Source organism: Pongo pygmaeus, chromosome 20 (genome assembly GCF_028885625.2).
Source record: "Pongo pygmaeus isolate AG05252 chromosome 20, NHGRI_mPonPyg2-v2.0_pri, whole genome shotgun sequence".
NCBI lineage: Eukaryota > Metazoa > Chordata > Mammalia > Primates > Hominidae > Pongo > Pongo pygmaeus.
In genome coordinates this window covers 50,403,144-50,429,391 of record NC_072393.2, presented here as the reverse complement: position 1 = coordinate 50,429,391, position 26,248 = coordinate 50,403,144, and the positions used below count along the sequence as shown (strand labels likewise).

General features: G+C 43.0%; 1 protein-coding gene across 7 annotated transcripts; it reads left to right on the top strand.

Moving 5' to 3' along the window:
• The first annotated feature begins 900 nt into the window (after window positions 1–900).
• Window positions 901–23,168, top strand: ZNF229 (zinc finger protein 229). Of its 7 annotated transcripts, none has more exons than XM_063658110.1 (7): window positions 931–1,098; window positions 1,797–1,884; window positions 6,362–6,572; window positions 6,763–6,821; window positions 12,642–12,753; window positions 17,051–17,195; window positions 18,882–23,168. In XM_063658110.1, exons 6-7 carry the CDS (start codon window positions 17,144–17,146, stop codon window positions 21,119–21,121), a joined length of 2,292 nt encoding a protein of 763 aa, XP_063514180.1. In that variant the 5' UTR covers window positions 931–1,098; window positions 1,797–1,884; window positions 6,362–6,572; window positions 6,763–6,821; window positions 12,642–12,753; window positions 17,051–17,143; the 3' UTR covers window positions 21,122–23,168. The 7 variants fall into 7 exon arrangements, with proteins under 7 accessions (XP_063514179.1, XP_054319568.2, XP_063514180.1 ...); XM_063658108.1 differs by lacking the exon at window positions 12,642–12,753 and adding an exon at window positions 2,522–2,575 and having other exon boundaries at window positions 17,051–17,177; XM_063658106.1 differs by lacking the exon at window positions 12,642–12,753 and adding an exon at window positions 2,522–2,575.
• The last annotated feature ends 3,080 nt before the right edge of the window (window positions 23,169–26,248 follow it).

Genomic DNA, 26,248 nt, shown 5'->3' with positions numbered 1-26,248 from the left:
TTTGGTCATACTGGAGAAAAAAAAGAAGCCACAAATGAAAAGACTGATATACCTTGTCAGATGAAGGTTTTTTTTTTTTTTTCTAAACTACTTTATAAATGTTGAAACTGGGGGAGCAATTCATCACTTATAACAGAAGCAATATCATTCATACACAGAGAGTGTATGACAATAAAACATGACAGTGAAATGCAATCGGTAATAAGACAGCATATTTACTCTGTCAAATTGGGAAAATAAGACAGGATATTTAGTCCATCAAATTGGGAAAATATTAAAGAACGTGATTGTGTCTAGTTTTGATATGATAAAATTAGAAGTGTAAGTTCGATGGAGGACAAAGGGGTAACTTCCCTAAAAACTAAAGAATGCTAGGCAAGTATTGCAAATAATTTGTGTTTTTTTATTATCTCTACGTATCTCTACGTCTTTTGTGACATAGAGAACTATCCACGATATATGACCTGTGGCAAGAAATGGTTACAAAATACTATGATGCCATTTGGGAAATGGGATTTTTAAGAATTCATATTTACTCACATAAACCAGGGATTAAGTAAGAATTTTTTTTTTTTTTTTTACCATTCTTTACATGTAACATAAACTACTTTTGAAATAAACATTTAGTTGGCTTTTACACCAGAAAACCAATAATGCTTTATATCCCTGGTGATGGGATGATGGGCGTGTTTGAGAATATAGTCAGGTTTGCTACAACGCGAATATGTTAGTACTGAGTAAAGACATTCTTTTCAACTCAGAAACACCTTGCATGCCGCCTCCCGCCGCCTCGCAGTGGGCGGGACTCGAGGTGGACCCGCGTTTACGTCACCATCGCCCCTAGGATCGGACTGAGCTACGGAGGGTTCTGGGAAAGGTAGTCCCACACCTCGAGTCGACTACTTCCGTTTCCGGTGGGCGCTCCACCTTGGTTGCTTCTTAGGCAGTGGTGAGGCGACTTAGAGACGTGCGTCTCCATGCGGTTGTACTGTCAGGCCACGGGAATTAGGATCGGCTCTATAGGACCAGTGTGAAGGGACAACGTGCGGCGGAGGGTCGAAGCCCACGGATTTCCATGAGCTCGGCCTGCTGAGGCAGGTGTGTAAGGAGGCGCACGTATAGAACATTCTGAGCGCCTGTGCGGGGTGAGCCCGGGTCGACAGCCCTCGCAGTCCAGGCTTGGAAAAGCAGTTTGAGGCCAGCTCTGGCTTTGAGATGAGATATGCAGTGCGGGAGACTCCACTGTGTCAGTCGCGGATCGATGACATGAATTTTCTCAGGGTGGCCGCCCACCCACTTGTGGAGTAATTTAAGAGTTTTCTGCGAAGTCATTTCTGTAAACAGGAAGTTGATTCCCGGTGTTCTGGTTTTACCCTTTGAAATGTATTAAGCGCTGTGCAAGTCCTAAGAGCTGGTTTGCTGTATCGTTGCTGGCTGTGCTTTTTGTAGCCGCCTAAGCACACACAGGCAGAATTTCACTTGTAAGTGTCCCACAGCATTTGACAGTCAGCTCTGGATTCAAATCTTGAGATTTTATCTTGATTCTCCTTGTCTCCTGAAAGGGGCAGTGAAAGTAGGCTTGTAGACGGTTGCTTTGGGCATCAGGAATGGCGTGTCCCTTGTACTCTGAGTCCTGTAGGAAGAGGGTTCTTTTCCTCGACTCCTGAAGCAAGTAGCGAGGGTAGATTACAGGAAGGGGCAGATTACATCCAGCTGGCACTGAGACATTTCCCCCTGTGGCGTGGTGGGAATTGGGATTAAATCATGTTATTCTGCTGCTCATTTTTCTTTCACAGGCTTCCTTCTTGGAATTGTTCGTTTCTCAGAGATAATTGTATAAAAGAGGAAGAAATAACCCCACATCTCTTGACACTAGAGCTCCAGGTGAGTGAAATTTGGTTCTCTTTTGTGGCAATGCCAGGTCTCTTGGTGACCTAATTCTTCATCCCATTGATTTCACAAATGTTCATTCACACCCCTTAGCCACACCTGCCTTCCTCTAGAAATGGGGAAGGTTTGAGGAATTTCCCAGTGTCTTTATTTAGTGTATTCTCTTCTTGGCTCCTAGTAGTGGGTCACTGGGTCAGTAAAGGCTTACACCGTTTCAGCGCCATGCTAGGGAAGAAACGCAGGGTAGAAATAATTAGAGTAACTGTGATGGTGTATATTAACTGAGTGCTTACTATATGCCAGGTATTATGCTTTATCCATGGTGTCTAGGACAGTGCCAGGCTTGCCAATAAATATTTGAATAAATGAATGTATTTCTATTGAATTTTCTGAGCAAGTTTGTATGTTAGCTATTATCCTCGTGTCACAGATGAGTTGCTAAGGTTTAAAAAGTTTAAAAAACTTAACAAGTAAGACCTGGCCAGGAGACCTTCTAAACAGAAACCAGGTCTTTGCACTTACACTTCCTTCTGGACTTGTCTCATCCCAGCTTTTTTCACAGCTGATTTATTTTTCAGGCAGCTCTTAGAGACTGTCCCTGACCACCTGATTTGCTTTATTTTCTTCATAGCCCTTTTTGCAACCAAAGGTCACCTAATTTGTAGAGAGATTAACCCACCCGAAGGTAAGCACCATGAGAACAATTACCTTTTCCATCTTAATTTACTGCTGTATGTCTAGTGTTTATTCTCCTAAGATGTTGTTAGACACTGAATGTACATTTACTAAATGCATGAGTTCCTGTATTCCTAGGTTAATGCTGGGTTGGGTCAGTGGTAATAGTTTATTGATGATTTTCTGTGTACCACGTACTGGGCTTTGAAGTTTATTCACATAGGCATGTGTGTGTGAAAGAGAGAAAAACTTAAATTATTTTAGTTTTGCAAGTAAGGATTGTCTTTATTTGACAGAAGTACAGACTCATTCAAAAGGTTAAGTCTCTCCTGTGGTGTTAATATAGCTACAAAGTGGCTGGACCAGAATTCGAACCTAAACATTTTGACAACTCCAATTTTGAGAAACTAGAGCTGCAATTTTCAAAACCCTGCTCTCCCTTTTGCTATCTTATTATTTTATCATAACTTCATAATTTACCTGTTTTCCTCAGACTTCAACCTCAGAATCATATTTATTTCTCCTCCTCTTCATCCCTACATGGAATTATTCTTTTAGTTTTGTTATTTCTACCTCTGCAATTATCTGTTATTCCCATTACTTCTTTGTCCCACTGCCTTTGTACCAACTCTTTCTGTCACCCTCTTTCTCCCCCAGTGTGAGCTCCATGCAGTCCAAAAATGTATCTTTTACTGTACCCTAAGCACCTGGAACACAGTGGAAGTTCATTATGGCTGCTGATTTCCACCTAGAATGTTAGCAGCTGCATGAGCACAGAGTCGTTGTCTGCCCTGTTCACTCTTGGATCCCAACACAACCAGCATAGTCCTTAACACCCAAATTACTAAGTCCATGAAATGGAGAACAAAATCACTTCTGCTGTGAGTTTTTAGCACCCAAATTACTAAGTCCATGAACTGGAGAACAAAATCACTTCTGCTGTGAAGATGACATCAAGAGGACCCAAGGATCCATATCAGCAAGCTGAGTTCAGGTTACTCCCATTCTCCCATTTAAATATTGAGCATCTTCTGTGTGCCAGGTGCCAACTGAAATACTAGCCCTCATAGAGTTCACATTCTTGTGGGTGGAGAAAGATGGTCAACAAGAAAAATAGACTGTAGGTAGGGTGTCAGTTTCATGGAGACAAATGAAGCAGAGGAGGGTGTAGGAAGTACCGGTTTGCCAATTTGAGAAGGATAATGAGGGATGAATTTCACTGAGAAAATGGTGCTTGAATAGGGACCCAAAGCAGGTGAGGGGCCTGCAGGCATCTGAGGAAAAGCAGTTCCAGGCAAAGAGAACAACACGAAGGCTCAGTGATGGGGGCATATGAAGAACAGCAAGGAGGCCAGAGCTGAGCAGAATGAGAAAGAGGGAGGATAAGTGGGAAACTGAATATTGGGAAGGAAGATAGTGTAAGGTCTTTGGGCCATTGAAAGGACCTTGGTGCAAGGTTTTGAGTAAAATGATGGTTTTGGCCAGAGAAGAATATGAGTTTATATTTTTAAAAGATCACTCCAGCTGCTGTGTAGGAAGTAGACTGAAACGAACAGGTGTAGGAACGCGGAGGCCATTTAGGGGGCTGTCACGTTAATTCAGGTGAGACGCGATGGTGTGGACGGTGGCAGCAAGAATAATCTGATTCTGGATCTGATTTGTAGGTATTTGCTGATGGACTGGATGTAGAGTACGAGGAAGAAATCAAGGATGACTAGAATATTTCCTCTTCATTTCAAAGGAGAGAAGTACCTCTAGGGGCAAATCTGGAGTTTGCTTTTGAACATGTTTTTTGAGTTGCTTTTTAGATGTAAGAGTGGAGATGGCAGGTTGCCATGGAGTCATCAGTGTGTAGATTGTATTGAAGGCCTGAGGCTGGATATGTTCACCAAGGGAGTGAAATAAGTTAGAGAAGCTTTATGTGCTGACTCTTGAGGCTTCCTGACCTGAAGAGTTCAGGGATAGGAGGAAGCACAAGGAAAATTTTTACCCACTGGAAGTCTCTGGAAACCCTGAAAATCAGCCAGTCAGAGGAAGTGAGGGTAATTTAGCAAGTTTGCTTCAGATGTGGCCCCTGGACCCACTTTGTCAGCATCCCCTGGAAACTTGTTTAAAACACAGACTCCTGGGCTCTACTGCAGAGATACAGAATTAGAATCTTGGGAGCTGGAATCTAGCAGTCTGTTTTCATCATTGCTCATGGTGATTTTTAAACATACTGAAGTTTGCAAAGCGCAGTACTAGAGGATCCTGAAGTTTAAGTTTAAGTGGCATTGCGGTGGAGGACTTGTTTCAGATCTGGCCTCTACTCTTCCCCTTTGTCCTTTGTGTAGGAGGGTAGCGTGTTGCCTGGTTGTCCACACCTGGCTCAGAGGGCAATCCCCAGTTCAGGGCAGTGCATGAAAGGAGGGAGAGAGAAAGATGCTTGTCACTGTGGGCCATGCAGGGGGCTGGCACAGATGGTTAGAGGAAAGAAGGAGATTTGAGTTCCTGAAGCAGTAAAATCCAATGAGTGTCCTAGAGTAGACAGCCCAAGTATGTGTATCTGTCTGAACTTGACCTCGAGACTTGAATGTCAAGAGGAAAGAGGTCAGGCAAGGTGGGGAAGGGTGGAAACTCATGCCCACTGTCTTTGCGCTACCTCCTGAGTAGCTCTGAGCACATTGTAAGAGTTTTGTTCAATCTGTGTGCATCACCTCCTGCTGATAGAATTGCTTAAGTGCTTCCCATGTGCCAGAGCCGTGAAAGGTAAATGAGGAAAAAGAAGACTCAATTATTTTGATGACTTAGGGATCTGACCATGGAGGCTGTATGAAAGGTGGTAACCAGCAATTTACATCGTGTGTTGCTGGATCCCAGAGTAATTAATTCAGTCTGGGGGGTGGAGCGGGGCAGAAGAGGCTTAATTTCGAAAAGGAATTCTTGCCCTGGGCTCCATGAGCATAACTCAGGAGTTCCATGAATTTGAGTGGGGAAAAAATTTATACTAGTCTAAGTCACAAGTAGCATTTCATTGTGAACATAGGTGCTAAGCCACGATATTATTAGCAGTACTTGTGACTTTGTCATCCATATACATCATAGATATTTTTATGTCATATTCTGGTTTGTGCAAATATTTCAGAGTATTGTTTATGCTCATTACTCTTTTGAAATTGTAGTTAAATTCATTGTTTATATTGAATGTATTAATAAAGTAGCACTATACTTGCACAGTGAGCCATGCAGAGTTTTAATAGTTTTGAAGGTTGTGTTTCTGTATAATTCTTTGCATTTCATTTTATGCATTTAAAACTTTATTCTGAGTAGGGGTCTTTAGGTATCATCAGATTAGTGAAGGGGGGCCATGGCACAAAAAAAGTTAAAAATGCTGACTTAAAGATGGCTCTAATCTTTATCCTGATTTCTATAATCCCTAAGTATGGGGACTTATTGTATTTTATTTTTTGCAAGTCAAACAGTATTGTGTTAATAAAGCTTTTTCTCTCCAGGTGTTTCTTCACAGGTCACAGGTCCCATATATTTGTGGGGTCTCCCTGCCCTTCTGAGGGGCCCTGTGCCTCACTGAGAATTTAGCTGCAGGACCCTCCTCACAGACTCTTCTGTGACTGTCCTTACCCATCTGCAACATTCTTGGCTTTCTGGACTATGAGCCCCTTCAGAGTAGGGGACTAAACCTAACAAGTACTCAGTAAATGTCCTGTAAACTACTGAATGAATAGTATCCAGAGGATGTGAACCACAGCCTTGGGGCCCAGAAGAAAGGACTAAGTAAAGTTCTCTCCTGAACCTACAGGTTCCCCCGCCATGGGAAGCAGTCATGCTCTGGACAGTAAAGGTGGAGACAGGAACTTGTCAGAGCTTGGAGAGTCTCCGGAATGAAGAAGGCCTGGATCTTCTGTGTCTCCAGCTTAGGAAAACCAGAGAGTAAATACAATTGCTGCTGCTCTCAGAAAACCTAGCAGAAGAGACCATGGAGACTTTGACCTCAAGGCATGAGAAAAGAGGTGACAGTTAATAGAGGGGGTGGGTGGAGGGAGAATCCAAACTGAGTGTGGAGGAGAAAAAGTTGGGTGTTGAGGAATTTCCTCAAGTGAGAAGAAACCAGTCTGTAAAGCTGGGCACCTTCCTACAGGTAGATGATCTAGAGCTCCAGGCAGCCCAACTCCTCCTCATGGCCTCTTTCTCCTCCTACAGCTCTTCATTCTCAAGCCTCAGCCGTTTCCCAAGATAGGGAGGACAAGATCATGTCTCAGGTGGGTTGTTTTCTTTTCTCTCCCGAAATACCACCTTAGGCATCAGAGAGAAAACATACGTCCCTTCTTGGTAAAAGGAAAAAGAGTGAAAAATGTATTGGGTGAATACATTTCTCATTGCATTTATCCACAAAATAGTGATGTGAGACAGATAGTATGATTCTGTTTTAGAGATGAAGAAATGAATGGGGGATCCAGGATTTGAGCTCAGGTCAATTGGAGTCGATAATCTACCTTTCCGCTCTGCCTTTCTGCCACCACGATAGCTTCATGCAGAGGCCCAAGCCTAGATTAGCAGAGAGATGACTCTCCAAATACTGAATCATTTCTGCCTGGGTTGTTCTCTGTGGAACATTATTCATTTATAGATGTAATATTCTCCATGTAGTAGACCCTACCAAAAAGTATACCACGCATAAACAACAACTTACTAGAGGAGAAAAGTTTCATCTGTGACAAAATTTTAATATCCTTATTTTCAGAAGAGGGTTATGCATAAAGACCTGAGCATTCTTGTTCAGGAAGGGAGCAGAGAAAAACTAATGCCCACTAATCATATGAAAAGATGATGAGCCTCTATTAATTAAAATGATACACATTGAAATAAGATTTATGATTCTTCTAGCAGACAGCCAAAGATTTGAAAGGTCAGCATTCACTGTTAGCTGGGATATGGAGAAATGGGTACATCCACACATCTGCAGGACTATTTCAGCCTTTCTAGAAGTTCTCCTTATTCTGGTCGAGCATTTCCCACTCTAAGAATTTTTTCTAAGTCAGAATAAATGTGCAAAGAATGATAATTGCAGCATCATTCATAACAGCCAAATGTGTATATATACATATATATACACACATATACACACACATATATACACATGTACACATATATATGCACACACATATATATATACATACAAACACATATGTATATATATGTGATAAGGATTCCATGTTCATCTATTGAATTAGTGAATTGTAGTTTCATTCATTCTTTTGTCTAGATTCTAAGCTGCTATCAAGTGAGATAAAGTAAATGAAAATATAGGGATATGGAAATAGGCTATCCTTTAGTATATACATATTTCTTAATTTTCTTTTAAATTGAAAAAAATCATAGCCATTGCAGAATTTTAAGTATGTTTTTTCAACACATGAAGCCTTATTTTCTAAACCTTTCTTTTATGAAAAGAGATTGTGAAAGAATTTTGAAGATTTGATTCACTTCTTTTACTGTGTACCTTAATTTTAAATATTATTGATTACTTCCTGCTGTGAAAGTTGAAGCAATTAGCACGTTTTTACTTCCCATCTTCTGATTGTTATTATATTGTTATTGTCATTGTTATCTTCTGATTCGTCACCATCAGTTCCCACAGTTGAGACTCACTTCTGTGTATTTAAGTCATTGCTCACCGCCTCTCCTTTTACCACAACTTTCTTACTTGAATTTATTTGTTGGTTGCCTCAATTTCATCTACAAAGACTTTGGATGCAGTCTTTTTGTTCCCCCATGCCAAAGACTTGGCTGTAGTATCCTCTGCATTTTTCCAAGTTTAAGAATGTTGTGGGCCAGGTGCAGTGGCTCGTAATCTTAGCACTTTGGGAGGCTGAGGCATGCGGATCACTTGAGCTCAGGAGTTCGAGACCAGCCTGGGCAACATGGTGAAATCTTGTCTCTACAAAAATACTAAAAAATTAGCTGGGTGTGGTAGTGCATTCCTATAAGTCCCAGCTACTTGGGGGTTGAAGTGGGAGGATCGCTTGAGCCCAGGGAAATTAAGGCTGCAGTGAACCAAGATCATGCCACTCTACTCCAGCCTGGGTGAAAAAGCGAGACCCTGTCTCAAAAAAAAAAAAAAAAAAAAAAAGAATGTTGGTTTTATGTTCAAACTGCAAGTTGCCAGGGCTTAAAATTCTTCATTCACACTTTCTGGACTCAGTACAGGTTGTGTCATTTTCTTCCTGTATTAAGTCTTGTGTAGGACTTTGTATTGTGGCTTCTCCATTCACCTTCTGGTGAGCTAAATTCATTCTTGTCATTTTTTTCCAGAAGCATCTGTTGTGTTTATGCTTGGGTGTGTGGCATTTTCATGGATCACACTTTATTTTCCTTGCTCTGTTCTCTCGGGCATTAATTCTGTTTGTGCCTGACGTCAATTATTACTATTATTTAATCCAGTTGGTCTTCCTGGAATGCCTACTGGATAAATGGTGTAACTTCTGGATCTGTCCTTCCTATTCTTTCACTTTATTTTCTCTTCTTCCTTCTTCCTTTTCTTTTTCTTTTCTTTCTTCTTTCTTTTTGCCACTTTCCACTGCGTTCCAGAATCCTGTCCTGTTTTACAGTTTTTTCTTCTTGGATGTTTGTTCATCTGTTTAGCTAATCTCTTAAGTTGTTTTTTTCTTCCAATCCTGGCAGCGATTTTTTTTACACTTAAAAAATTTCTGATTAATTCTTTTTCTAGCAAGTTCTCCCCTACACAAAAATTGAGTGGGTGTAGCTTTTTGAGTCCTGTGTGTTAAGATGGTCTGTGCAGTTTACAACTGTGAGACTCTGTGGGACTCCCATGGAGATGTTTTTGGGTTGTCTGCCATACTCACTCATAGTATTAAACCTCTGTAGCTCATCCATGTTAATAATACTAGTTTATATATATTTCATTATAACTTTTAAAATAAAGATTTGGTAGAAGACAGACCATACCAAGGTCTATAATGAAATAAATTAGGTTCCCCCAATTGAAATTCTGTCCTCGCTAATATGCCCAACATTAACAAAGAGGTGTGAATCCATCAATATCTTTGTCATGTGAAAATATATGTTACCCTCTTCTTAAAAAGGAAATGGGGCTGGGCACGGTGGCTCACACCTCTAATCCCAGCACTTTGGGAGGCCAAGGCGGGCAGATCACCTGAGGCCAGAAGTTCAAGACCACCCTGGCCAACATGGTGAAACCCCGTCTGTACCAAAAATAAAAAAATTAGCCGGGCATGGTGGCGCACACCTGTAATCTCAGGTACTCAGGAGGCTAAGGCAGAAGAATCGCTTGAACCTGAGAGGCGGAGGTTGCAGTGAGCTGAGATCATGCCACTGCACTCCAGCCTGAGCGACAGAGTGAGACTTCATCTCAAAAAAAAGGAAATGGAAACGTATGCTTTCCATGTAGTGTGTATTTTACTACCTTAAGATATTCAGTTCTGATTACTACCAGTTTTAGCACTACAAACAGTACAAACACATGTGATTTTTGCATCCTGTTTTTTAATCTTTAAATTCTATGATGTAAGTGTCTAAATATTGCTGGCCCAAAGGGGTGTACTTAGTGTGGAAAAAAACTACTCTAAGTGCTTTTTGTATTCTGACACTCAGCAACAATAATCACAGGCAGAAGACTTCTGTGACCAAATGTGTGTGGGTCTCTCCTCAAGTAAGCAATCAGTTTTGTGGCAGTTTTGTTGGGTGCCCTTCAGTTCAATTCTGACACTGTCTGCCTGAAGGTAGTGTCAGATCCCACAGGTTGAGGGTTCGGTCCCACAAGAGACCGCTCCTCCCTCCCACCAATTGCAAGTTTAGGCTTCCAGAACTTGTGACCAACCAGCTGCAAGTTGGGGTTCCCACAACCTACTCTTTGGGTTTGATTAATTTGCTAGAGCAGCTCACAGAATTCAGGGAAACACTTATGTTTACTGGTTTATTATAAAGGATATTACAAAAGGATACAGATGAAGAGATGCATGGGGCAAGGTATGGGGGAAGGGGCATGGAGCTTCCATGCCCTCTTTGGGCATGTCACCTTCCCAGAAGTTCTCTGAACCTGGTCCTCTTAGGTTTTTATGAAAGTTTCATTAGGTAGGCACCAGTGATCAACTTCACCCTCAGCTCCTCTCCCCTCACTGGAGATTGGGGGAGGGGGAAGTACTATAAGTCGAATCCTCTAATCCTTCCTTGTCCTTTCCAGTAAGCAGCCCCATCCTGAAGCTACCTGCCAGCTGCCAGCTACCAGTCAACCCATTAGCATAGAAAAAGACATCACAGTGGAGTTTCTAAGGGCTTCTGGAGTTGTATGCCACAGAGACCAAATATCTATTTCAGTGTCACACACTTCATTGTAAACTGTTAATATATTATTGCCACAGTATTTGAGAAGAAATCGTAGCAATTTTTGCTGTTCTGCACACATTCAATCCCAAGAATGATTAGTACTAAATATGTTTGCTCATCTGATGGAGGATATGTGGCAAAGATGCATTTTATTTTGCAGTTTCCTGCATCGTAAACATGATAAGCACTGTTTCATATGTATATTGGCTATATTTGTATTTTCTCATCAGTAAATTGCTTAGGAAATACTTTTGCCTATTTTCTCATTAATTCATTTTTACCACATTTTTAGAAGCCCTTCTAAACACTTATCAAAAGTGTTATAATTATTTTCTCTCAGTCTTTACTTTTTAAAAAATTTTAGGTTCAGGGTACATAGGCAGGTTTGTTATATAGGTGAACTGCATGGCATGGGGGTTTGTTGTACAGATTATTTTGTCACTCAGGTAATAAGCCTAATGCCCATTATTTATTTTTCGTGATCCTCTCCCTCCTCCCACTGTCCACTCTCAAGTAGGCCCCTGTGTCTGTTGTTCCCTCTGTGTGTCTAAGTGTTCTCATCATTTACCTCCCACTTATAAGTGAGAACATGCAGTATTTGATTTTCTGTTCTGCATTACTTTGCTTAGGATAATGGCCTCCAGCTCCTTCCATGTTGCTGCAGAGGATATGATCTCATTCAATTTTATGGCTGTATAGTATTCCATGGTGTATATGTTCCACATTTTATTTATCTAGTCTACTGTTGATGGGCATTTAGTTTGATTTCATGTCTTTTCTATTGTCAGTAGTGCTGCAGTGAACATGCGTGTGCGTGCGTCTTTATGGTAGAATAATTTATATTCCTTTGGGTATATACCCAATAATGGGATTGCTGGGTTGAATGGTAGTTCTGTTTTAAGTTCTTTTAGGAATCACCACACTGCTTTGTATAATGTCTAAACTAATTTATATTTCCACCAGCAGTGTGTAAGTGTTCTTTTTTCTCCACAACCTTGCCTGTGTTTGTTACTTTTTGACTTCTTAATAATAGCTATTCTGACTGGAGTGAGGTGGTATCTCGTGGTTTTGATTTTCATTTCTGTACTCATGTTGAACATTTTTAAATATGCTTGTTGGCTGCATATATGTCTTCTTAATTTTTACTTTCTTAATGGTTACTGTAAAGAAGTTTAAGGTTGTTATATAGTTAAATGATTTATTAGTTCCTTTTTGAAAATTTGGTTTCATGTAGTTTCAAAAGACCTTATCCATTCTCAGATTAATCAAAAAGTCATCTAAATGGCTCTTTAATATTTATATTAAAAATGTTTTTCTCATCAGCAAGGTCTGAAAAAATGTTTTATCTCTAGTATAACTGTAATTTATTTTTGTAAATGACATAAGGTTGACATTTAAGTTCATTTCTTCAAGATGGATAGCCAGTTATGAAAATGTTATTTTTACATCAATCATTCTTTTTCAAGTCAACCAAAATACCACCCTCATTTGTGTGTGTGTGTAAATACATATATATTTATGTTTGTACATGTAAATATATAAAATATGTATATATACACACACATATATGTATGTATACATATCAAATACAAAGACAGAAGGAAATACAGCAATTGATTGATATTTCACATGGACCTGACTGCTCCTGTATTCTGTACTCTGGCTCACTGAGTTACTTGTACATCTGACATTGAATACCAACTTTTTTTTTTAAGACAGTTTTGCTGTGTCACCCAGGCTGGAGTACAGTGGTGCAACCACAGCTCACTGCAGCATTGACCTCTCAGGCTCAAGTGATTCTTCTACCTCAAGTAGCTGGGACTACAGGTGCGCCATCACACCTAGCTTATTTTATTTTTTGTAGAGATGTAGGTCTCCCTGTGTTGCCAAGGCTGGTCTCAAACTCCTGGAATCGAGTGATCCTCCCACCTTGGCCTCACAAAGTGCTGGGATGACAGGCAGGAGCCACTGTGCCTGGCTTAAACACCTACTTTTGAAATTTAGAAATTTGATTAAAAAAAATGATGTTGGAATTAAAGTTTGGCTAGAACTTAGTAATGGTGCCCTTTTTTTATGGTAGTTTTTGGGTTGGTGTTGTTGGTTTTTGTTGTTGTTGTTTGAGACAGGGTTCTCTCTGTCACCCAGGCTGGAGTACAGTGGTGTGTTCTCAGCTCACTGCAGCCGTGAACTCCCAGGCTTCCAACTCAGCCTCCCGAACAGCTGGGACTACAGGTGCACACTACCACATCCCACTAATTTTTCTATTTTTTGTAGATATGGGGTCTTGCCATGTTGCCCAGGCTGATCTAAAACTCCTAGGCTGAAGTAATCCTCCCATGTCTGAGTCCAGGCTAACATGTCTCCCTGTAAATATTGCAGTTGCCTCATATGTGGTCTCCTTGTGTCTATACTTGATCCATTCCTATGTTTTTCCATGCTGTGTCAGGTTCATAATTTTAAGACAGCTCACCTAATCTTATCACTACCCACTGTAAACTACCCTTCAGTGTTTATTTGTTTCCTGCTTTTGAGAAAGACCAAAATCATCAATGTACCCTAAGAGGCCCTGAGTGATCTGGCCGCCGCCTACTTCACAGCGGCATTGCTTGAGGCTGAGATACATGTGCCGTGCTTCTTACCACTTCAGGGTTTTCACCAACTGTTCCCACTGTCTGGAATTTTCTCTCCTCTGTTTTCCCTCAGTTAATTTCTACTTATGCCTCAGAATTTAGATCCAGTTTTACTTTCTCAAACAAAGCGTTCGCCTGTGTAAACATTGCTTCTGATAAGAATGGCATACAGTACCTGGACTGTCTGTGCAAACAGTATGGTTTCTATTGAAAACCTGCTTTTCTGGAAGTCTGAAACTTTGGTATGTGCTGGTCAGGAAGTCAGGAGGTACCTGTGTGTCTAGCGCCCAATGAAAACCCTGGGCACCGAGTCTCCGCTAAGCTTCTCTGATAGACAGCATTTCACAGGCCTTGTTGCAATTTATTTTTGGAGGAATTAAGCATATCTGTGTGACTTCAGTAGGAAAGGACTCTTGGAAGCTTGCACCTTGTTTCTTTCCAAGTTCACCCCATGTGTCTTTTCCCCATGATGATTGTGTTTTATTTTCTTTCACCGTAGTAAGTCTTAGCCATGAGTGTCACTGTATATCAGGTCCTGTGAGTCCTCATGGCCAATCATATGACCTGGATCTGGTTTTAGGAACTGCCAATACCAGCTCCATGAAACTCTAGCTTTTTGGCTCATCTCTCTAATTCCTGGTTCCTAACATTATTTTATAGGTACTGAATATTTCTTGAAAAAGTAATATGGTGTGCATTCTGTATTAGTCTGTTCTCATGCTACTAATAAAGACATACTCGAGACTGTGTAATTTATAAAGGAAAGAGGCTTGAGTCACAGTTCCACATGGTTGGGGAGGCCTCACACTCATGGTAGAAGAGCAAGGGATGTCTTACATGGTGGCAGGCAAGAGAGGCTGTGGAGGGGAATCCCTATTTATAAAGCCATCAGATCTTGTGAGACTTATTCACCATCCTGAGAACAGCATGGGAAAGACCCACCCCCATGATCCAATTACCTCCCATCAGGTCCCTCCCATAACACGTGGGAATTATGGGAACTACAGTTTAAGATGAGATTTGGGTGGGGACAGAGACAAACTTTGTAATATGCACTAAAACTTTCTATAGCTACCATTCCTTCGTATCAAAAATATATGCATGACTTAAATAAAAAAGTCAAGTGAAAGCAGTCATCTCATTCTTAACTTGTAATACCTTGTCACAGGTACTCCAGGGACATGCTGAAGGCAAAGTATAATTCTGAGAGCCCTCATATGCAGTTCTCAAGAAAGCTTGCCACTGTCCAAGTGAAGACAGCAATGATATTACAATAATATTTTGATGATCACTGTATTGCAGAATACATGACTGCCATTTATTCTCACTGGACTGGAACAATTAGCTTTAAAAACACAGGCCACCATTCGTAGCTGAAGGGGGCACAGCATAGTTTGAAATTCCTTGGTTCAAAATGCTACTTTTGAGGTCTCACCTGGTTGAGGAGATGGTTGCATGACATAAATTAGCTGATTTCTGTCAGTTGTTGACATGGAAGTCCCTTAAAAAGGGTGTGGAAGGGAAGAGGGGCTGTGGTAGCAAAGAGCAGGATTTGCCCACCTGGTGATGGAAGTGTAGTGAATGATTGGGAAAGAACCATCATTCTGGCAGAGAAAATGATTTTGGGGTACATGCAGGCATGGGCACAGTAAATTAGGCACTGTTGGAACTGTAAATTGTAACAGCCTTCTTGGAGAAAAATTTGGCAATCTACAAGTCAGAGTCAGATTATAACATGGGCAGACAGGTGATTCACCTGATCCAGTTCAAAGAAATTTCCCAAAGAAGTGCTCACAGTAAGCTGGGTGTGTTAGGCCATTCTGGCATTACTACAAAGAAATACCTAGGCAGATCACAAGTTCAAGAGATTGAGACCATCCTGGCTAATATGGTGAAACCCTGTCTCTATTAAAAATACAAAAAAATTAGCTGGGCGTGGTGGCACGCGCCTGTAGTCCCAGCTACTCAGGAGGCTGAGACAGGAGAATCACTTGAACCCGGGAAGCAAAGGTTGCAGTGAGCCAAGATTGCACCACTGCACTCCAGCCTGGGCAACAGAGCAAGACTCTGTCTCAAAAACAAACAAACAAACAACAAAAACAAAAACCCGAGACTGGGTGATTTATAAAGAAAAGAGGTTTAATTGGCTCACAGTTCTGCAGGCTAAACAGGAAGCATTGCGCTGACATTTGCTGGGCTTCTAAGGAGGCCTCAGAAAGCTTACAGTCATAATGGAAGGTGAAGGGAGAGCAAGAACTTTATGTGCCTAAAGCAAGAAGTGTGGCGGGAGAGTTGGGGGGCAGGGGTAGAGGTGCCATACAATTTTAAATGATCAGATCTCGCAAGAACTCACTATCATGAAGACAGCACCAAGTCATGAGGGATCTGACCCCATGATCCAAACACCTCCCACCCCCACTTCCTAGTACTGGGGATTACAGTTCAACATGAGATTTGGTCAGGGACAAATACCCAAACTATATCAGTGGACAAATATCCAAATATCAGTGGCTCACCCCTGTTAATCCCAACACTTTGTGAGGCTAAGATGGTAGAATCACTTGAAGCCATGAATTTGAGACCAGCCAGAGCAGCATAGCAAGGTCCCATCTCTACAAAAAAATAAAAATTAGCTGGATGTGGTGGTGCGTGCCTGTAGTCCTAGCTACTTGGGAGGCTGAGTGAGGCATGGGGATTGCTTGAACCCTGGAGATTGAGGCTGCAGTGAGCTATGATTACACCAGTGCACGCCAGCCTGAGCCACAAAGTAAGAGACGCTGTGTCCAAAAAAAAAAAAAAAGTGCCCCAAGTGAGCACAAGATATGATGTGTTTCTTGCTTGACGCTGCATGTCTGGGGTAGTTCAGTTGGTTAGAATTGAAATTACTGGCACCAAACATTAATAAACTGGAGTTGACACACCAGGCTGAACAACTTCCTGCTATCCTGTCTTCTTTTTTTAGAGATGTGCAGTTTATCTTTATTGTTTAGATTTTTTTTTATTTATTTAATTTTATTATTATTATACTCTAAGTTTTAGGGTACATGTGCACAACGTGCAGGTTTGTTACATATGTATACACGTGCCATGTTGGTGTGCTGCACCCGTTACCTCGTCATTTAGCATTAGATATATCTCCTAATGCTATCCCTTCCCACTCCCCCCACCCCACAACAGTCCCCAGTGTGTGATGTTCCCCTTCCTGTGTCCATGTGTTCTCATTGTTCAATTCCCACCTATGAGTGAGAACATGCGGTATTTGGTTTTTTGTCCTTGCAATAGTTTGCTGAGAATGATGGTTTCCAGCTTCATCCATGTCCCTACAGAGGACATGAACTCATCATTTTTTTATGGCTGCATAGTATTCCATGGTATATATGTGCCACATTTTCTTAATTCAGATTTTTAAGTTTTTTTATTTCTATAAACCTCCTCTGTGGACACCAATTTGTCTTCATCTAGTAGATGTTTGTGTTAATGGTTTTTCATTTTAGGAGCCATTGAGCTTCAAGGACGTGGCTGTGGTCTTCACTGAGGAGGAGCTAGAGCTGCTGGACTCTACCCAGAGGCAGCTGTACCAAGATGTGATGCAGGAGAATTTCAGGAACCTGCTCTCAGTGGGTGAGAGGAATCCTCTGGGTAATTGGAACTGAACTTCTTGGAGTGTTCTTGTTCCTGGAGAGAAGATATTTTTGGCTTTTTTACACAGGTTAAATCCTATTTTTATAGAACTCTTAGTTCCAGCTGCTGTAAAAAATTGCCAGACTGAGTGACATATAAACAACAGAAGTTTATTTCTGGAAGGCACAGTCCGAGATCAGGGTGCCAGCATGGTTGGGTTCTGGTGAGGGCCCTCTGTCAAGGTGCAGGTAGCTGACTTCCTTTTGTGTCCTCATGTAGCAGAGAAGAGCTCTCTGGGCATCTCTTTTCTAAGGACACTAATTTCTTTCCTGGGGGTTCCACCTCCATGACTTAATTACCTCCCGAAGACCCACCACCTCCTAATGGTATCACGTTGGGATTTAGGATTTCAACATAGGAATTTTTGAAGACTGGGGTAACAGATGGAGAAACTCCAAGAAATGCATCTCCAGGTGAGAACCATGAGGCCTAGAGGTCTTGGAGACAGGAGCCTGGCTGGGCAGTGAGGAGTGAGCTTGCCCACAGGAGGTCCCATTCCTCACCCCTTGTCTTGCCTGTGGGTACTGTTGGCAGCATCGTAGATGATTATTCTGCAACTTCATTTCTTCCGTTCAGTTCCTCCCTTCTCATGGTTTATCTATGCTTTTCACAGAATATCATACCCAGAATGAGCGAGGGACCTCTGGACTTCTGTCCCTCTAATAGAAACAGCCAGGCAGTAGAAGGCAAGCCAGTGGCGGAGAGACTGTCCCAGAATATTGAGAGTCCTCAGATGCATTTCTCACTTTCTTCTAGTATTGTGCTAGTCCCTGGTTATAAACAGGTTCTTGTTACCCAAGCCCTAAAAGATAAAAATAGCCAATAAAGAATATCAGAAAACATGGACAAATTTTTAAAATCATCCAGAACTATGGTAAATATGACAGTTTGATCCTTTGCAGCCTGGGATCCAAAGGTTCTCGAGGCATAAGTAATGGTCATAAGTCAAATATTTGTATGTCTTCCTGCCTTAGCAGTATTTTCTGGATTCCTATTGAATCTGCTCACACAAGACGACACAGGTGGTACACTTTGGAAAATTTGGCACCCTCCCCTCCTGAAGTATGGCTTACAAATACCCAGAAGTACAGTCACCCCTGAGACACAGTGCAGGGAGAAGGCCGTGTGGGCTTCCTGCATTTAAATGCCAGCTCCACCACTGCCTCACAGTATGGTGGAATAATGTGCTAGGTTACCCACCCTCTCTCTGACTTGGTTTCATCATTAGAAAATGAAGGTAATATAATGGTTTCTACTTCGGTATTATTCTGAGGTTTAAGTCAGTTAATATGTGTACATCATTGGCAGATAGGAAGTGTTACAATAGTGTCAGGTATTATTAGCTATAGCAGCATTATTAAGCGAAGAAGTGAACTTTCTCTATAAAAATCTGTTCTGAAATTCTTTTCTTGCCTGGCAATTCTGTGATGAGACATAGTTTGGTACTAATAGGATCATACTAGCATTTAGCTTCAAAACTTATTAATAGGAGCCTCTTCCTGTCATAAACATAAGTGCTCTAATAGTTATGATACATAAAGCCTAATTTTTCTCTAGGCTATTATTAGTTCAAGTCTGAAAGTCTGATGTCCCTGAGCCAGTCTTTTACTGGTTCTCATCTCTGAATTGTCTTTAACCGCATAGGAGACAAGAATGGAAAGGATATGGAGTATATTCAAGATGAAGAATTAAGGTTCTTTTCACACAAAGAGCTCTCCTCGTGGAAAATCTGGGAAGAGGTGGCAGGTGAATTACCTGGGAGCCAAGACTGTAGAGTAAATCTGCAAGGAAAAGACTTCCAGTTATCAGAAGATGCTGCTCCCCATCAAGGGTGGGAAGGAGCATCTACGCCGTTTTTTCCAATTGAGAATTTCCTGGACAGTCTACAAGGGGATGGGCTTATCAGTCTAGAAAATCAACAGTTTCCAGCCTGGAGAGCTATAAGACCAATCCCCATTCAAGGATCTTGGGCAAAAGCGTTTGTGAACCAGTCAGGGGATGTTCAAGAAAGATGTAAAAATCTCAACACAGAAGACACAGTATATAAATGTAACTGGGATGATTACAGCTTTTGCTGGATATCTTGTCATGTTGATCACAGAGTCCCTGAAATAGACAAGCCATGTGGTTGCAATAAATGCAGAAAAGACTGCATTAAAAACTCTGTACTTCATCACATTAGCCCTGGAGAGAATGGCTTGAAAAGTAACGAATATGGAAATGGCTTCAGGGACGATTCAGACCGTCCCCCCCATCCAAGAGTACCTTTGAAAGAGAAACCCTATCAATATCATGAGTTTAGTAAGGGCTTGAGGCACAGTGCCCGTCTTAACAGACATCAAAGAATTCCCACAGGAGAGAAATCTGTTAAGAGTCTTGAGCGTGGTCGGGGCGTCAGACAGAACACGCACATACACAACCACCCCAGAGCCCCTGTGGGAGACATGCCCTATAGATGTGATGTCTGTGGAAAGGGGTTCAGGTATAAATCGGTTCTTCTTATTCATCAAGGGGTGCATACAGGAAGGAGACCCTATAAATGTGAGGAGTGTGGGAAGGCATTTGGTCGAAGTTCAAACCTGCTTGTCCATCAGAGGGTCCACACTGGAGAGAAACCATATAAATGCAACGAGTGTGGGAAGGGCTTCAGTTACAGCTCAGTGCTTCAAGTCCATCAGAGGCTGCACACAGGGGAGAAGCCCTACACCTGCAGCGAGTGTGGCAAAGGCTTCTGTGCCAAGTCTGCACTGCACAAACACCAGCACATTCACCCTGGAGAAAAGTCCTACAGCTGTGGCGAGTGTGGAAAGGGATTCAGCTGCAGCTCCCACCTCAGCAGTCATCAGAAGACACACACCGGTGAGAGGCCCTACCAGTGTGACAAGTGTGGCAAAGGTTTCAGGCACAACTCGTACCTTCAAGCTCACCAGAGAGTTCACATGGGGCAGCATCTGTACAAATGCAACGTGTGTGGTAAGAGTTTCAGTTACAGCTCAGGGCTTCTCATGCATCAGAGACTGCACACGGGAGAGAAGCCCTACAAATGCGAATGCGGGAAGAGCTTTGGCCGGAGCTCCGACCTCCACATCCATCAGAGGGTCCACACAGGAGAGAAACCCTATAAATGCAGTGAGTGTGGGAAGGGCTTCCGGCGGAATTCGGACCTTCACAGCCACCAGAGGGTCCACACGGGAGAGAGGCCCTACGTATGTGATGTGTGTGGGAAGGGTTTCATCTACAGCTCCGACCTCCTTATCCATCAGAGGGTCCACACTGGAGAGAAACCCTATAAATGTGCTGAGTGTGGCAAAGGCTTCAGTTACAGCTCAGGGCTTCTCATTCACCAGAGAGTCCACACAGGCGAGAAACCTTACAGATGCCAAGACTGTGGAAAGGGCTTTAGGTGCACATCAAGCCTTCACAAACATCAGCGAGTCCACACTGGGAAAAAGCCCTATACGTGTGATCAGTGTGGCAAGGGATTCAGTTATGGCTCTAATCTTCGCTCCCACCAGAGGTTGCACACAGGAGAGAAACCCTACACTTGTTATGAATGTGGGAAGGGTTTCAGATATGGCTCAGGTCTCCTTAGTCACAAGAGAGTGCACACTGGCGAGAAGCCATACAGATGCCACGTGTGTGGGAAGGGCTATAGTCAGAGCTCACATCTTCAAGGTCATCAGAGGGTCCACACTGGTGAGAAACCCTATAAATGTGAGGAGTGTGGGAAGGGCTTTGGCCGCAGCTCCTGTCTTCATGTTCATCAGCGAGTCCACACTGGAGAGAAGCCCTATACGTGTGATGTGTGTGGGAAAGGCTTCAGTTATACCTCAGGTCTGCGGAACCACCAGAGAGTGCATTTAGGCGAGAACCCTTATAAGTAGATGTACATAGAGGATTCCATCTGGGACTCAGGGCTTTCTATCCATCTGAGAGCCAACACAGGAGAAAAACCATACGAAAGTGACACGTAGGAGGGCTATAGGAGAAACTGATGATTTTACATTTTCTAGTCTGCATAGGAAGGGAACACCTGGAAGTGTGATAAATAGGTTAGCACTTCAGTTACAGACTTCAGTCTTTAAGAGTCTGTTGTGCAGCGGAGTAGGTTTTAAAGAAACAGTCCAGCAGTGGTTTCAGTAATAATCCTCACTTTCATCAGAATCTGCCTGGGAGGGAGCTTTTACAATGTACAGGTGGTGAGAATGTTTCCAAGGTGCTAATTATGGACATAGATTCTTTGTGTGGGTTGATAGCTACCAATGGGACAGTCTAGAAACAAGTTTCCACCTTTCTAAAACCAGTTTGGTACATACCTTTTTAAAGATCGCTTTATAAAAACAAAAAGATAACATTAACATTTATTGAAACAAGTCACTCTGAAAAGACCAGGAACAAAGTCCTCTTGGCAGATCTGGGTGATGTGTGTGTCTCACATTTTTATCATGTTTTTGTGACTGTTTTATCTTGCAGGTAAGCTTTACAGCTCTCAGAGGAGTTGTAGTACACTACAGAAATATGTCTTCTTTCCAGGTTCAAAAAACAAAATCTGATTGGCATTGCATTGAATTATTATTAAATAAATTTATTAATTGGCATTGCATTGAATTTATAGGTTAATTTTGAAAGAATGTGGTGTCTTTGAAATGCTGATTTTTTTTTCACTTTTAAAAAAACGACTTTTTTTTTTACCACGGATAGTATTTTATATGGTCCCTCAGTAATATTTCTTAGAGATGGTTAAAAATAGGTTCTGAGTCATCTTAAGCATATTTCTAGGAATTTGTTTTATTGCTGTCATGAATATAATGGTTTTGCTCCAGTTCATTTCATAGTTTAACATATCAAATATTAGGTATCTTAAAAATCACAAATGCCATTTCACCCTGCAGGTTAGCAGTACTAAAATAGAGTCATCAAATCCCCCATCAGTTGGTGGGGGGGGTGGGGGGTTGTAGAAACAGTCTGATATGGTTTGGTTCTGTTCCCCACCCAAATCTCATCTCAAATTTTAATCCCCATATGTCAGAGGAGGGCCTTGGTGGGAGATGATTGGATCACGAGGGCAGATATCTCCCTTGCTGTTCTCATGATAGTGAGTTCTCATGAGAGCTGATGGTTTTAAGGTGTAGCCCTTCCTCGCTGTCTCTCCTGTCCCCTTGTGAAGAAGGTCCTTATTTCTCTTTTGCGTTCTGCCATGACTAAGTTTTCGGAGGCTTCCCCAGCCATGTGGAACTGTGAGTGAATTAAACCTCTTTCCTTTGCAAATTACCCAGTCTCAGGTAGTTCTTTATAGCAGTGCAAAAATGGACGTAATAAGTCTTATGTACTTATTGGTGAGAGAGAAAAATCCGTGCGTTGTTTTCAAAAGAATTCATTAACGTATCAATTCAATTTCTATAACCTTTGAAGTGGCAGTAAATATGTAGTAATTGATAGTTGGGAGATAGTTGCCCACTTGGGCAAAAACGCATGCAGAAGGTGGAGTTTTTAAAAGCATTTTTTATATAGCAAATGTTAATATTCCCAGTTTCTATTGGTAGGAAATTTTTTAGATAAGTTCAGGCATATGTATGCAATGGAAAGCCACTAGAAATCTTCAGGCACACAGATAATGACAATGAAGGTTGCTCATGAACTATTTAGTGAACCAGGAGAGTTTTAGAACAACAAGTATAGCATGACCCCATTTTGTTAGTATGTTTTTCTGTGTGTATGTTTAGAGCAACAGAGAAAAAAAGATGTGGAAGAGGACATATACCTACTTATCTCTAGTGGTGGGATTCTGAATGTATAATACATATGTTGTACTTTTATGTATTTTACTTTGTAACAAAGTATCTTTCAGTTTTATAGTAACAGTAAAGCTATTTTTTACAAATTAGCCTGATGGAACAATCCCTTATGATTAAAGATTCATGTTGTAACCTCTATAACTTTTTTGGCTTTTTCTCCTGTTCACCCAACTCCCTGTACCAAAGATAAGGCATACAAATGAGTGATGTAAATACTCTCAGAGGCTATGTCATTTTTGCTGGCTGGTAGGAGATGAGGCAGTCTGGATAATTAGGAGCCAGGGTGTTTCCATTTTGCAGTCCTGCCTTGGACTAGCGAGCTCACAAGCCTGGTTTTGTAGAGGGCAGCACACCGTCATGTGTTCCTCCAGGATAACATCTCTGTCTTGGTGACTCAGGAGACCTGGGGCTGCTCTGGTCTGAGCCTTCTGCTGCCTGGAGCTGCCAAAGAGAGAAGACATGTCAGGAGGTAGGGAACAGGCACTTTATATCTAGATAACCAAAGTATTTACCGTTTCTTTCCCCACAGGTCATATATCACGGATAGTTCCCCACATCATTACATAACCAAATTATTTGCAGTGCCTACCTGGGATCCCTCAGTTTCTGGGGACATTACTGCCTGGTCCCGCAGTGAACTTAACGCTTTCCATTTCAGTGTATCCAATGTAGACCTGCTCACGTTCTTTAATTTTTCTAAGTTTGATAGACTAAATTCGCCCAGGCTCGCATGCTGTATTATTCTGTTCATCAAAACTCTCCAGACCAGGCAAATCTATGGAGATAGAGTAGAGCTCTCTATGGAGCTGTGACCTAGGGCTGCAGTTGGGATTGGGGGTTGGGGTTGGGGCCCGGAGATAGAATGAGGAATGACTGATGTTCGCAGGGATTTTCTTAGGGAGGTTGATGAAAATGTGGTAAGTTGTTATTGCGATTTAAAATGGACTGTGCACAATTATGAATATACTAAAGACCATACAATTCATCCCCTTAAACGGGTGAATCTTATCCAGAGCATCCACGTGGGGACAGGGGCAGACACAGGCAAAGAGGATGAGTAAATGTCTGAAATGGAGGCCAAAAGAGAGACAATGAGAAGGCCTGTGAATGGAAGAAATCGAGCGCAGGGAAAATGGTCATATGAATACATCAGAGATCTGAGAACGGGGGTTCACACCGACAGTGTCACCGCCAGGAAAGGGTCAAGCTAGTGATATTGCCGGTGGTGTCGCCTTCAGGAACGCAGACAGGCTAGGGGTTCGCGCTGGCATGGGCGCCGGCAGCCATGTCAGCAGGCAGGAGGGTCCTGCTGCACAGCTGAGAGGTGATGATAGCCCAGGTGGTGATGTCGGCCATCAGAGGTGCCTCTGCTGCCAGCAAGTGTGTGACAGTAGCAAGTAGAAGGACAGGTCTGTGTGTGAGGCTGGAATGTGGAAGGGGCTCTTCTGCGGCTGGGTGTGGGGCTCTTAGCAGGAATGTGGAGAGATGGCCAGGTAACTGCATCACGTTGGCCAGGAGGCTGGCAAGGACTTCGAGCTGAATGATGATAACGGGGAGTGACTGAGGCCCTGCGAGGGTCTGAATGTAAACGAAGATGGGTGCGGGCCCACTGCTGTGTAGATGGAGGTCGCTGGGGAAGAATCTGGTGAGCTCTGTGAATTTCTAGGGGTCTCCTGAGTGCTGGGGGCTGACTCTTGCAGAAAACTGGGGATGGCTGGAGAGTAGCTGGGAGACATGAAGAGACCCTAAGGAATGGCGGTACAAAGGTCAGAGAGGTGGGGGAGGAGCACATTGAGGTCTTTGAGTCTCCAGGTGAGTCATGTGTGTTAGGGGCTGGCCCCAGGAGAAATCTGGGGATGGTTGGAGAGGAGTGGGGAGAGACTGGAGAGTCTCTGAGGGATGGGGATGCAGAGATGGGAGACATGGGCCTGGAGCACAGGGAAGTCTGTGGGTTGCTAGGTGATTCCTGGGCAGGAGAGGCTGCCTGCAAGAGAAATCTGCGGATGGCTGGAGGGGAGCTGGGAGACACAGGAGAGTCCCTGAGGGCTGTAGGTGAGGAACTGGGAGACATGATTGAGGAGGGCACTGAGATCTGTGAGTTTGTCGGTGACCCCCGGGTGTGGGGGGCCGAGTGTTGCAGTATTCTTGGGATGATGGGAGAGTAGCTGGGACACACATGAGAGTAGCTGAGGGCCTGGAGTAAAGAGTGGGAGACATGGAGACGGAGCCCCGTGAGAACCCTGAGTTTCCAGGTGTTTCCTGGGTGTGGGAGGCTGACTGGCGGAGAAATGTGGGGAGGTCTGGAGAGTAACTGGGAGATGTGGGAGTGTTCCCGAGGGCTGGGGGTGAAGAGATGGGACACACGGGGGAGGACTGCAGTGAGGACTCTGAATTTCTGGGTGTTGCCTGGCTGTGCGGGTTTGATTGCTGTAGAAACCTGGGGCTGGATGGAGAGGAGCTGGGAGAAACCGGAGTCTCTGGGGCATGGTGCTGAAGAGATGAGAGACATGTGGGAGGAGCACAAGGAGGTCTCTGAATTTCTAGGTGATTCCTGCATGTGAGAGGCTGACCCCGATAGAAATCTGGTGGCAGTGGGAGAGGAGTTGGGAGACATAGGGGAGTCCCTGAGGGTTGTAGGTGAAGAGATGGGAGACATGATGGAAGAGGGCCCTGAGATTTGTGAGTCTGTAGGCGATTCCCGGGTTTGGGGAGCTGAGTGTCGCAGTAAGCTTGGGATGATGTTAGAGTCGCTGGGAGACACAGGAGAGTACCCGAGGGCCTGGAGTAAAGAGTTGGGAGACATGGGGCCAGAGCCCTGTGAGGCCCCTGAGTTTCTGGTTGTTATACTCTGGTTGGGGCTGACCGTTGCAGGAATCTAGGGATGGTTGGAGAGTAACAAGGGAGACATGAGAGGGTCCCTTGGGGCTGGGGGTGATGAGATGGGAGACACAGGGCAGGATCCCAGTGAGGTCTGTGAGTGTCTCTCTTCTTCCTGGGTGTGGCAGGCTGACTGGGTCAGAAATCTGGGGTTGTCTGGGGAGGACCTGGGAGACACAGGAGACTCCCCATGAGCTGGGGGTGAGCTGCTGGGAGATGGCAGTAAGAACATGTGGTATATTATTGATGAATGTGGCGACCCTGAAGAATCCCCAGGGGAGGACATGGGAGAGTACAATGGCTTCAGTGACTGTCCATCACAGTTAGGAAAGGGAAATG